We start from the raw sequence: 14407 nt of genomic DNA on the forward strand, positions 1-14407 counted from the left end.
TTATCCATCCATATCTGTTAATACTTGATTGATATTCAGATACAATGGGTCCCTGACTGCCTCTGGAGGTGGTCAGGAAGATCTGATCACAATCAGATCACAATGAGTATTTTAATCGTCTATACTAGTCTAAAAATGTGGACAAGATCAGGACAAAAGACGCATGTTAGAACCAGGTATAAACAGGGCTTAAAAGGGTAATTTGGTTGTCCCCATAGGAGAACCCTTTGAAGAACCCTTTGGTTTCCAGGTAGAACCCTTTTCAGTTCCATGTAGAACCCTTTCCACAGTGTTCTACATGGAACCCAAAAGAGATCTACCTGGAACCAAAAAGGGTTCGCCTATTGGGACAGCCAAAGAACTCTTTTGAAACCCTTTTTTCTAAGAGTGTAGGGGAGGGGTGGCATCAGATGGCATGGAGTAACAGAGAAAGACTCCAAGCAGTTTGGAGCTGGTTGGTTTAGGCCTCAAACTTGTTCAGAGGCTGCAAACTGATACAGAGAGACTGAGGAAATGTTTACCCAAAACTGGTGACTGATGTCTTACTGAGGTCAAAGGGCAAGGTTGGGGGTTACGTTTATGTAATTACGGAACGATTGCTTTTGTGTGCTTTGTTCCATCTTACTTATTTGACCTCAGCAAAATCTCAAGTCATGTTGATTTGCTGCATGGTTAATATGTTGCATCTGTATACAGCGCCACATGGGAGTGTGGATGGTTCCTGTGGTCTTTATAATTACTCAGTGCATAGTTGTTGCATTGTCATAGTCATTATCCATTATGAAACATGAGAAAGGTCCTGTGACATGAAGTCCAAAAGTCAGGGTCCTAAGTATGAAACATGGGGAAGCAATTAGCATTCATACTTATTCATATCCTTTCAGATCAAGCTGTGTATGTGAGATAACACGTTCTGCCAGATGTGCTTCTACTTTGGGCTTGAAGTTGGAACAGATACCGTTGTCTGCAAGTAGACACCCACTGGGCACAGACGTCAGTTCAACGTCTAGTTTTGATTTACATTTGGTTGAGTTGTCAACTAATGTGAATTCAACTTGAAATCAGCAACACATTTCACTATGTCATTGGATTTAGATTAAAATATAAAATTACCTTAAAATTTACTATTTTCCAAATCCAATCAGTTTTTCACATTGACTCAACATCACATAGATTTATTTTGGTTGAAATGACGTGAACACAACGTTGATTCAACCAGTTTGGGCCCAGTGGGCAGTAAGAGAAAACAAGAGAATCACACTTGCTTCGTCTGTAGAAGTCTTGCAAACTCAGCAAAAAAAACATAATCATAATCAAAACCATTCATGCATAAAAAAACATCCCTGGTTCAACCCCAATTCATGGCTCATAGACCCAATATCACAGCAATCTATTCTGCACAGTTTGATATTTACCCAAAGTCACTGAACAAATAAATCATTAACTGACGAGACTGGCTTCAGTGTGTTGGCAAAGTAGGCATCGCCAAGGTAACTAAACATATGCCAACGGAAACAATAGATCCTGTAGAGTAGCAGTTTGATGACTTATGGTTCTGTATGATTCATCAGGCAACTTTGTCATGATGAAAATATATTCTGCATACACCCTATTGTGGGCAAAGATGGTATAACAAAGCCAGAAGATGCTGGTCAATGATGAACATACAAACCTCTTTTGGTGAAAAATGTACATGACTGCCCGTTTTACTCAGGTGGTTGAAACGTCCCACATGTAGCAGAGTAAGACAATTATCGTATTGATTGATGGGGAAAGTGTTTTTAAATGTAGTGCATTTATCTTCAACATTTCTAAAATGTCTCAGAACATTTCACCCCTCTGAACACACCCATGGTGTTGCACCTGTATCTACAGCACAGGAGGTTGGTGTCACCTTAATTGGGGAGGACGGACTCGTGGTAATGGCTGGATTGGAATAGTATTAAATCCATCAAACACATGGTTTCCATGTGTTTGATGCCATTCCATTCCAGACATTATTATGAGCTGTCCTTCCCTCAGCAGCCTCCACTGATCAACAGTATCAACAGTGGAATGCTGGTTCCCATTCTGCATTCTAAGAGTGATTCTCATAGCTCACTATATTGAGATACCACAATGGGTGTGAGCTAGCCTAACTGCTTCCATTGACAACACAGAGTCAACTTAAAAGACTTTGGGTACAGTGGTGACCTCCTGAAAACAGACCAGGGCCTATTGACATGTGTGCCCTAGAAAGCAAAATGGTATTCTAACTACTGCACACACATTGTTGTGACTTGTGACTAAGTCGTGTGGGTGAGAGTCGTCTGACCAGTGTACCATTTCTCTCTGCTATAAATCGTTGTTGTCTGTCATGGCACAACGAGGGTGTCAGATGTCACAGTTAAATCAGGAAACAGAAGCGTTGTGGTTGTGTTCTTGGATATGTTGATGGTTAAGAAATGTGTACTTACAGCTGAGTTACTTTCAGTGTGTCAAGCGGTCATGTGATGACTGGACCTTTGTACCTTTTCATTTTGAAAAGGCCATACATCATTAATGTGATAGCAACATATAGGTGGAATGGGTCGCGGGTGGCACAATTAGCCATGCCATGGGGTTTGTGAATGTGTGTGTGTGAGAAAGTGGGCCAGAGGATAAGGACATGTTATAATCCTGAAGTGGGTCTAATCCTGAATGCTGAATGGTTAAAACCATGATAGAAAAGATGAAATCAAAAGAAAGACTGAGAGAGTGGGCGAGGGATAGAAACAAAGTTTCAGCATCTTATCAGTGGTTACTGGGTGAGAACAGCGGCCTGCTCTAAGCCTAACAGTACCTCTCTCTCTCTCTCTCTCTGTCTGTCTGTGCGTCAGGAGTTTTGACCAACTGAGCGTGAAAACAGAATACAGCACCACGACTGACAGGGACGCTACCTCCATGATCAGCTATGACATGTCAGCCTTCAACAGCCTCAGTCCCAACAAGTCCAGAAATAAGGTAGGTCACTATATAGTAGACTACAATAGAAGTCCTCTGTTGTGTTGTGAAGTCATCTGGAAATATCTGTTCTATATTTGAATTACTGTACTTTTAAACCCCACCCTCTTTACCTTCTGCCAATCTAAAGTCCTTTAGGACAGACTCATCTAAGAGTAATGATGAAATGTGACTATACTATACATAGTAGCAAAACATACTGTACCATACATTTTTACCATAGTTCTGTTCTACAATTGTCAAAAGTATGTGTCAAAAGAGAGAACTTTCAAAGTGGTTAGATTCATATGCAACACACTTGATATTGATCAAAACAATTACTAAACATAATTTCAGAGTGACAGAATCTGTTTCTTTGCTTGGAGACATTTACCCCATACTACTGCTTGCCACTGCTTGCACTGCGCCTGGCTGTGCAGTCATATAGAAGGTGTGCAGAGGAGGGCAGTATTGACTCACTTTGCAGGGCCCTGACTGGAAAAGAAGTAAGGTAAATCCCAAACCAGTCCCTTCCTCCCTCCTCACTCCTCAGCCCTCCATTTGCACGATCAAGTGTTATTGATGATGTAGGTGCTAATTAGACCATTTGATATGCGATATGTACATAAACAGTACAGCAGTTCAGATTCTCCAGACAGACCCCTCAATAAAAATTTGAGTCAGTTTATAGCTTTGTATTATGCAATATTTAGGTTTTGAATACCGATCTATATGATAATTTCTTCAATGCCTTGGGGCATTAAGATAAATGTAAGACACGTTTATCAGAAGCCACTTAAAGTTGTATACAAATCATTAGGGTTGAAGGGTAAAATATATGCCCACCTACAGATACAGTATCTTAATTTGACCTATATTGTCACAGCAAAATAATCCTGCAGTGACAGGATTTGAACGTTTACTCCATAATGTTGCTTAATCGGTGGTTAGGCTATTTTCTGGCCAAAAGTAGGCTACATGAAAAGTGCTATACTGTTAATATAATCATATGGTAGTGTGGGTTTACAGTGAATGTATATAAATTATTAAACTAATCTGCATTTCCTGTGGTGCAGGAAAATTCTCAGCACCAAATGAGTGATCAAATTAGAATCCTACACCTGTATTACATAACGTCATAGGTGAGAGGTGGGTGAGATGCGATGGTAGAAATTATATGGGAGATGGGATGGTAGAAATTATATTTTAGGACTGAATTTCTTCCTGTGTTATTCTTCATTGACACCTACTTGTCCAACCTGTTGTCCAACATGTGCACTGTATATTATAGTTATTACTAATTATTAATTATTATTATTAATGGGGTAGGATTCACTATCTATGTTTTATTGATATCAATACAGCTTTCACAAATATGTAATTGAGTACATTAATCCGTTCAAGAAGAATGATGTTTTCCCTGGAAACTTGTTTACTGGAGTAGAAAGAATAGGATCCTGTGTCTTTTATTTTATTCATTCAAATTAAGTATTTCTAAGCTAGGCATACAATTTGGAACATGAACTTGAACACAGTAACCACTAAGTTTGTGCCTGTACCTGTCATATGTTTCCTGAAAAGTCTGAGGCCATTTGGAAACAAAAGAACAATCAGCTCTGTTTCAACAGGATTTTTAATAGGTCAAAGTCCTGTGGAGATCCAGAGTCTGTTTCTACTACTGAAGAAAGGATGTGCACAGGTCCATATGAAACAACAACAGCAAATCATTCAGCTCGTGCCAGTTATAGGCACAACAGGGCAAAAATGTACATCCTTTCGTGTGTCAGAGTTGGTCGAACCATTCACACTGTACACAGCTGAATCATGTCTTTTCAGCTGAATCTCAGTCTTTTCCACTGTATTATGATATTGATAAAGATGTCCCGGGGCTACTGACTTGCCCCAGTTTGATTGAGGGAAGAAGGGTGGAGATGTTAGTCAGACATCCATGTCCATACATTCTCATTGGATAATTATTTCATGTGGGTTTTTTTTATGTGAAAGCTCTTTCACAATAGCCTTTATGCTGCACCTGTGATAGAAGTGGAATAATGCCCTGAAGCAATGTACCTTAGTTTGTTTGATACAAGTCTACTCAGGGATAGACAGATATAGATACACACGGATATCACACACACACTGTCTCTCTGTCTGTCTGTAAAGGTAGACAGTTCACTTATTGTATTTGGTGGTGTTGACTTTTATCCCAGCTTAGTAATTGTATATTGTTATCTTCAACCAAGCAGCTTAGCAGGAAGTCGGAAGCTGATAAACATTCACTTTTTGCACCTGATTTGCTATTGGTGCAGGATATGGTTATTATGCCGGGACTGTAAAGAAATAAATCTACAGGCTAAAATCCAGCAAGTATCGTTAAAATGGTATGTAGAGGTTTCATTTGAAGTGTTTGTGTGTATTATCTTTAGTTATGATGTTCTGTATACTCTTCCAGCCTGTACTATAGGAGGAAACAGACAGAGTGTGCTGGGCTTTTGTATGTATGCTTGTGTGTGTACTGTGTTTTTGTTTAGACAGCCTTTATGTGATGGGATGTGTTTGTATTGATTCTATGGATCCTGGACTCCCTGGAGAACAGTTGCTATCCTGGCTAAATAGACTATCCTGGCTAAATCAATGAAAATAAATTAAATGACAGAATACAAAGTATACAGACACCAAAAGAACATTAGGACAGTCTTGGTCCATGCGCATATGGGCAGTGTGCGTCATGGCTGGATAGAACTTACTTTTCACTTTGACATTATAGAGTATTTTGTGCAGATCAATGACACAAAAAAATCACAATTAAATCTATTTCAAACAAAATTAGAAAAAATCCAAGGGGGTGAATACTTATGATACCCACTGTATAGATTGAATAAGACATGGACATACAGTACATTGTTGTGTTTGTTTCTAGGTATGGTGTGTAATCAAATACATCTTATAGAAAACGAGTATTATTTGGTGATCCTCACATTCCTTGTTTGCCTCATTGGTTCTCATTCGACCTGTCCGGCAGTGGGATTCAAAACCTGTCGATACTGACTTGTGGGAAATTTTATTAGTCACATGCGCCGAATACAACAGGTGTAGGTAGACCTTACAGTGAAATGCTTACTTACAAGCCCCTAACCAATAATGCAGTTTAAAAAAGTACAAATAAGAATACGAAATAAAAGTAACAAGTAATTAAAGAGCAGCAGTGAAATAACAATAGCGAGACTATATACAGGGGGGTACCGGCACAGGGTCAATGTGCGAGGGCACCGGTTAGTTGAGGTAATATCTACATGTAGGTAGAGTTATTAAAGTGACTGTGCATAGATGATAACAACAGAGAGTAGCAGTGGTGTGAAAGAGGGGGGGGGGGGGGGGGTTACAACGCAAATAGTCTGGGTAGCCATTTGACTAGATGTTCAGGAGTCTTATGGCTTGGGGGTAGAAGCTGTTTAGAAGTCTCTTGGACCTAGACTTGGCGCTCCAGTATCGCTTGCCGTGCGGTAGCAGAGAGAACAGTCTATGACTAGGGTGGCTGGAGTCTTTGAAAATGTTTAGGTTCTCCCTCTGACACCACCTGGTATAGAGGTCCTGGATGGCAGGAAGCTTGTCCCCAGTGATTTTACATTTACATTTAAGTCATTTAGCAGACGCTCTTATCCAGAGCGACTTACAAGTTGGATGTACTGGGCCGTGTCGCACTACCCTCTGTAGTGCCTTGCGGTCGGAGACCGAGCAGTTGCCACACCAGGCAGTGATGCAATCCGTCAGGATGCTCTTGATGGTGCAGCTGTAGATCCTTTTGAGGATCTGAGGACCCACGGCAAATCCTTTCAGTCTCCCGAGGTCTGCCTAATGTTGTCAATACCATAGAACTAGCCATTAGAAAATGACTTTAATAGGATCTCTATGGTCATGGTCTATGGTCATGGTGCTGTAGCAGCCTGATCATGTTCCTACCTGGCTGTTACCAGAGAGACATCTACACCAGTGTTTCCCAACTCTGGACAAGCACACTTGATTCTACTTGTCAACTAATCATCAAGTACTTGACAAGTTGAATCAGGTGGTTTTGTCCGGGGCTACAACAAAAATGTGTGCTGTTGGGGGGTACTTGAGGACCATAGTTGGGAAACACTGATCTATACCATTCAGCTTGGCCTGTTTGGTTTTGACAAGAATGCTATATACTATAGACTATCAGTAACATTTCAACTTACTACCTACAAATTTAACCCTAACACTAACCCTTATCCTAACCTTAAACTTAACCCTTACCCTAACACTAGCCCTAACCTTAACCCTTACCTTTATTCTAAACCTTGCCTTAACCGTAAACTTAGCAGACAGTTGCTTATCAATCGACAGTCAGTTGATTATCAGATAATTTGCTGATAGTATGACTGTCTGTAGAGCATCTACAGAAGAACTATCCAAATAAAGTGTGAACGAATATTTACCTAATCTTAGAGGTAATAGTTGAAGATGTTAAGGATTTAAGGTTAATGCATTAATCAGAGAATCAATCTATTCTATGTAAATGTACTACATCATTGAGCACACCTCATATCAGGGCTCTCTAAATCCTGTTCCTGGAGCGCTACCCCCCTGTACGTTTTCGTTCAAAACCCAGTTGTAACTAACCTGATTCAGCTTATCAACCAGCTAATTATTACAATCAGGTGTGCTAGATAAGGGTTGGAGCGAAAGCCTACTGGGCGGTGGCTCTCCAGGAATAGGGTTGGAGAACCCTGCTTTATATCAAGGACTGGAAAAAAGTGAGATGGGAACGAACGTCTGTGGTTATTTGTATAGCTGTGCCAAAAACACCAGGTGTGTCTGTTCTCCATCTGGGTATTTATCTTTCTGTTTTGTTTCTCTGTCTCCTCCAAGAGCTCAGACAGAGTGCTGAACCGCATCGGCAGTTTGTTTTCCATAAAGAAGAAGAAGAAGAGCCGGAGCGGTTCACTCTCAGCAGACTCAGAGGATGGATCCTGGCTTGGTCCTGGCTCTCCCGTCTCTCCCCAGTCCCCTGGTTCTCCCGTCTCCCCCCAGTCCCCTGGTTCTCCTCTCTCCCCTCACCAACCTCCACAGGAAGACTGGCAAAGGACCCCCACCACCACCCGGAGAGAGGGGGAGGTAGTGGAAGCCGGAGCTGGGCCAGTGCAGGGAAGTTTGTCAGAGCTCCAGGAGGAGGGATCGGTGTTCAGTACCAGCTCCAGCCCTGGTACCTCCAGCCTAGCCTCTCTGGTGGTGGTGGACAGAGGGGACCTTTTGTTTGCAGGCAGCGACAGCAGCGGTCATGGCAGCGTGAGGGAGATGCAGGTGTGCAGGGCGAGCCGGGCCGAGGCAGAGTCAGACGGAGAGGCAGACAGGAATTCTTGGAATCTGACTCCCACGAACTCGTCCTCCACCGGAGCAGACCAAGTCCCAGGGCTCAGCCCCACTGAGGACGTAGTGGGAGAGGCGAGCAGGAGGCTGCAGGTACATCTGGAACAAACCACTGTGAAAGACAGAGAGGGGTCGGGAGGGGGCAGCCCAGTGGTCCAAAACACCCTCAGGTCGTTTGAACTCTCCCAATCTCACCTTAAGACTGACTTCACCTCTCTGGTCACAGAGTCTAAAAAGACCTCGCTGAAAACATCTGTTGGAGGGAAGGGGAGTTACCTGGTGGGAGTGACTGTAGGCTCTCAGTCACACACCCCGTCCTCCTCAGATACCCAGCCAGAGGGGGAGGAGGGGGAGGACAGCCCAGCCATGGGGAAGAAAAACAGGAGGAGGGCTCTGAAATCCACCAGCAGCAGCTCGCCTGAAACAGCTCCCCCCACACAGACCACGTTACATGGGGGAGAGGAGGGGACGACGCAGGACTCACCAGTGAAGCTACACAAAGCCTTGTGGGTGGAAACACACGTGGGAGAAGAGGAGGGGGAGAGGAAAGGGAAGAGGAAGAGTGTACACTCGCATTCAGTCCTGGCCGTACCTATGACTGTGGCCCCTGTAGAGTACCCTGATACTGCAGGTGTCCTGGCCACTCTAACTCCTTCAGCAGTATCAGCAGCAGAGGCCAGTGGCAGAGAGCCAAAGCCAAAGCTGGCTGTATCTACAGCACCAGCCTCCAAGGAGTCCAAAACAACAAACAAAGCCCAGCCAGAGGCGAACAGTCCAGGCACAGACTCAGAGAGCAGCACCCCTCTAGAGTACCAGATGGCCCTGAGCAAAGAGGAAAAGTGCAGGAGTGTGAAACTGTCCCGCAGTGAGAAGATTTTCCCTAAGAAGGTGTATGTGAGCCCTGAGCCCAGTTTTGACGGGGACAAGCAGACAAAAACAGAGCTAGAAAAGAATGACATCACAGACTTGGCTTCAAAGATTCCTCAGAAGTCAGAGGTGAAACTGTAAGTCTCTTTATTTTAAATTTCTTTGGTCTTTTTAAAGAGTGCTTTGATCCTAAAGTGAGAGAGAGAGATTGAGAGAGAGAAAGAAAAATAACACCTGAGCTGTGCCTATTTGTACCAGAGGAGAACAATAACAGCAGTTCTTAGTATAGCTGAAAAAGTCCTGCGTCATTAAAATGTCACTTACATTACTTACCGTATACTTTACTTGGACTACATGATTACTGATAGTACTACTATAGGTCATCGACTATGCAACAATACTGTATCTTCCTATGTGATTGTCACAAAATACTGTGTGCATAGTTAGTCTTTACAACCCAGTCAGTAGACTACATTAAATTGTTAAGTCAGTTGTTCAAATGAAATGGTCTTTACTCCAGACATTATTTCCATCTTGAATGATGACTAATGGCAGAAGCAACTAGTCACTTTGTTTGACTAAAGGGTTTAATGAGTAGACTCAGTACAAGGCTGACAAAAGTAAGGCACACCATTCTGATATCCACATATCTTTCAGACATAGTAATGCCACAAGGCATGTTTTTTGTTGTATCATATTAATGTGATGTAGCCTGTTTTTTAGATTAAAATGTATATCTTTATGGAATCAATTTGAAAATGCTTGGAATTCATCCAAGACTCTTCATGGATTTATTGTTCTACTGATACCTGAGGGGATGTTCTGCATTGCTGGAAGTTTTAAGTGAGAGCAGTTTTTCACAATCTGTTTGGTCAAGCTACTCAGTGCAGAAAGATTTATTTCAGTTTCACTTTGCACGTATTGCTAAAGGCTGTTCTTCTGAATAACATGTTTTTTTGGTTTTATAATGGGTGGTGTAAATGAAGTACCATATCAATGTAGTTAAACAACAACACCTGTTTGTGGTGACAAGTTTGTTCTGCACACTAAATTATTTTACCCTCCTGTCCGCAAAGTTAATCACACATTTTCTCTCTTCTCTAAACAGCTTGCCAAGCCCCAAAAAAGTTAATGTAGACCTCAAGGAACCAAACAATGACTGTATCATCACTGCTGGAGAAATAACCAAGGGTACAGACTCTGATCGAAGACACCATGACCCCAAGGCTGTAGACAGTTCCCCAACGTCCCCAACCCCAGAGCTGGATGAGGCCTCTCCAACCACAACTATGCCAGGACGTAAAACACAGCCCAACACAGAAGGTTCAAGGGTTAGATGTCAGGGGACGACCCAGGTCACCCCGTCTAAACCAGGTGACAAAGTAGGCAATGTAGCCAGTCGGTCAAAGTGCCCACCTCCTCCGGTTGGACCCAAGTCCAAAGCTGTCCTGGGCATGGCTAAGGGAAAGGGTCTCAAATATGGTGGAAAGGCAGGGATTTCTAGTGGGGCTCCATCACAAAGGACACCTAAAGATGGCGGTGAGAAAACAGAGGTTATGTCACCTACATTAAAGGATCAACCCACTGCAGGAAATACAGAGGTCACCGACAGCCCCAAGTTGAAAATTCCTAAAAAGTCACAGACAGAAGCTATATCAAAACCTCCACTGTCACCAGGCACAACCTCAGTGGTTGATGTTTCAGTGGCTGTGTCTCTACCTGTGCTTGGTTCCAAACCCCAGAAGATCCCTAAACCTAAACATTTAATGATTAAAACAGACAAAAAGCCTATCACCAAGGAGGTGAATGAAGTGGGTTCAGGGGGGAAACCAACAAAAGGGCCTGTTACGTCAGAAGAGGCATCACCTACTAAAGTACCAGTCATGTCACCTGTGAACTCAGATATGGTAAACCTGTTCAATGGGATGGAGAAAGACCTTGAGGACAACAACACTGACATAGCCAAAACAAGTGAACCCAAAGATGTCAAAAAGCAGGCTCCCACACGCCCAGACAGCACCAACAGCAGCATGACACCAAAGAGCCGGTTACCCAAAGCCCCTGACAACTCTTTGTCTCTGGTCAGAAAGATGAAAGACGGCAAACTCCAAACCAATGACACAGGGAGTAAAACTACCAAAACCACTGAGAGAGCATCAGTTGTCAATAGTAGGCCTTCCACACCAACCAGCCCAAAGCAGCAGGAGCTTCCCAGCCCAGAGAAAAAGCCCCCAGATGAGACAATGACCACTGAACCTGAGAAGGGTAAGACAAACATGTCATGGATTTTGAACATGGGATATTGCTAAGATTCTGTCTGCTTATTCATAGCCCCTGTCTAGCTAACACGTTTTAGATATGTGTTTAGTAGTGGTAATGTTTTAGAATTATCCAATGGTTTAATTTCTTTGATGGACAAGAGAAATTGTAAATGTCACATATTTAAGAGAGAGGAATAGCTCTCATTTTGCAATGCATTATGGAAACGAACCAACAAACGGCTATACTAACTGTCTGACTAACTATTGTATCACCAACAGGAAACAAGCTGCCCTGCCCTTTGCAAACAAACCTGCCCCAACAGGCCTCCAATAAGAGCATCCCCCATGACGACGGGGACACACCCACCCCTCCCTCACTGTTACCAACCAAGCCAGAGAAACCCGCCTCCCTTGGACTTAAGAAGAAGAGTAACATCACATCTCCCACCATGGACATGACTGCTGATGATTCTGGGAAGGCTTCACCACTGAGTTTGAAAAGTCCAGTGAAAGATCCAAGTGATTCTGTGACTGTGGCTAGCAAGCGTGCAATGTTCCGTCAGATAACCGCCCCTAAAGGCAAGCCCAGCAAGCCCCTCAAGAAATCTGAGCAAACTATCCTCTCTGAAACACAATCTAAATCCATACAAGATCATGTGTCACTGGTCACAGATAACTCTCAAATAGATGATCAACAAACCACACCAGCAACACACCAGCAACTGTGTGTAAATGATCAAACAGATGAACCAGCAGTCACTGGAACAAAGAAATCACTGGAGGACAGGAGCAGTAGTAGTACACCTGAAACAAAACTGGATAAAATATCTGAAAATGCACAAAAAAAATCTATATCAGTCAAAACTACCTGTATTACAAAGGAACAACAAACCAAACCATACCCAGATCTCTCATCCGAGACAGAGAGTGACCACAACTATGTGGAAGCCTTAACCAATACACCACTGCAGCAGATGGGTCCTGTAAGCCCAGGTGTAGTCCTGGAGAAACGTCCAACTGAACCAAGCCTCATTGTGTCTGCCTCAAGCACACCTACCCATGAGGAAGTAATATATTCATCCACCAAGCCTGAGTTGACTGACCACATTCATACTGACACTGAGACCCAAGCTAATCAGAAAAGTGATGAGTATAATAAAAATGCTTCTCCAGCTTCAGAGAAGCTCATACTTAGTGCTGGAGAAGGGATATCCAATACGAATCAGCCTGTGGAACATGGCCTGGATGTAGCAAAGGATAGCTCACCCCAAAACGCCTCCACTGTGGTTGAAAGAAGAGAGAGTCAAGATACGGCAACACAGTCAACTTTCTTTGGCTCAGAGGAAAAATCTAAGATACTAGCTAATGCTCAAACCCCCGATATAGTACCTATTCGTAATGTCATAGTTTCTGATATATCCATAGTGTCTGGGAATGAGACTGAAGTACAGAAGGGGGGAGAGCCAGTGAAGATCTCCGACATCATAACAGAGGCTGCGATTGTTCTGAAACCAATTAAAAATGGTGAGGTCCAACTGAACAAAGAGCTTCCTTCACTGACACAGAATTTGGCAGATGCACATAGCGGGCCACACAAAGAAAACAAAGAGGACAAACTAGGTGAGGCGGCAACTAAGAGCACAGTTACTAAGATGGATGCAAAACAGGAATCAAAGACCATAACTACAAAAGATCAGAAGGAGAAAGTGATAAAACAAGAAGAAAGACCCAGCGAAGGAGCGACTAAGATATTAGACACAAAACAGGACTCAAAATCCATAAGAACAAAAGCTGAGGAGAAGAAGGTCTTGCTCCTCAAAGAACCCCCTAAAACGACAAAAGCAAACCCCAAGGCTGAGCTGCCTCTTCAGCTGCCAACTTCTCTGAAGCTCCCCTCTCCCCCTAAACCTCTCCCTCTGAAACAGGAATCTCCGTCCAGCTGGCTGAACGTGGAGCGCGGCTCCAAACAGGAGCAGAAGAGGGAGACCAAGAGAAGGCTGGACTGTTCAGCCAGTGAGGATGAGAGTCTGGTTGAGACTGACAATGTGGATGACTTCATCAGGAGCATTAAGGAACTGGGCACCCCCTTTCCCCTGCCCCCCAAGAGGCACCACGACCATGCCAAGAACTCCTCGCCCCCCTTTGCCCTGCCCGCCATCAAGGAGGACCGCTTCGAGAACCCTTTTGACGCTGATGGCTTCCAGTTTGGCCTGAAAAAGAGGACAAAGGATAAAGAAACCCTGGCCATGTTGATAAAGAAACAGGCCAAGGAGGAGAAGACACAGACAAGAAGAGCTAATGCAGAGGACAGCCTTCTCTTCAAAGCCATCCAGTCTCCATCTGTAGCCCAGAGAAAACCAGGGTGTCAAACAGATGGGAAAGATGGAGAGGTGGAAATGAAGGTAGAGGTGAAGAGGAAAGTAGAGAAGAAAGAGGAGCAAGGGGAAGAAACTGGACAGCTCACGTCACGGCTAGGAAGGACGTCCCTACTCTCCAACCTATTGTGCTCCCCCAGGACTTCCAGAAGGAACAAAGGGGATCCTTCCTCCTCAGTCTCAAATGGTGCTCCTCCCTCTTCTACCACCCAGGGCACAATGCCAGAAAGGGCGGGTTGGAGAAGTATGAATCCGGGCCTGAGTATGGGTGTGGTTGCAACTGGTGAGTCAATAATCAGTCCCTCCTCACCTCCTCCTCTCCCCTTGTTCACTCAGCTAAAGCTGCCAGATCCCCTGGAGCAGTATCTCAGGACAGACAAAGAATCTTCACAGAGTAGTGCTACACAGAGTACAATGGCTAGCCCTGTAATGGGCTTAGGTCACGGTACTGGACTAAAGGGACTTACCTTAGGACTTCATCCAGCCACCAACCACATCCCACAGGCCCCTCTGAATGGTCTTCCTGCAGCCAACCCCAAGGTAAGAGTCTCA

The 14407-nt window shown here is 43.7% G+C and overlaps 1 protein-coding gene across 1 annotated transcript in view; it reads left to right on the forward strand.

Annotated features, from left to right (window-relative positions):
* The window catches only part of LOC139553761 (beta/gamma crystallin domain-containing protein 1-like), a 49915-nt gene that overhangs the window by 18470 nt on the left and 17038 nt on the right, over positions 1-14407 (forward strand). Inside the window, exons 2-5 of the mRNA XM_071366408.1 lie at positions 2859-2982; positions 7855-9356; positions 10328-11484; positions 11760-14395. Coding sequence (XP_071222509.1) covers positions 2859-2982; positions 7855-9356; positions 10328-11484; positions 11760-14395 — 5419 coding nt within the window. The remainder of the gene's footprint in view (positions 1-2858; positions 2983-7854; positions 9357-10327; positions 11485-11759; positions 14396-14407) is intronic.

Source organism: Salvelinus alpinus, chromosome 25, assembly GCF_045679555.1.
Source record: "Salvelinus alpinus chromosome 25, SLU_Salpinus.1, whole genome shotgun sequence".
Taxonomy (NCBI): domain Eukaryota; kingdom Metazoa; phylum Chordata; class Actinopteri; order Salmoniformes; family Salmonidae; genus Salvelinus; species Salvelinus alpinus.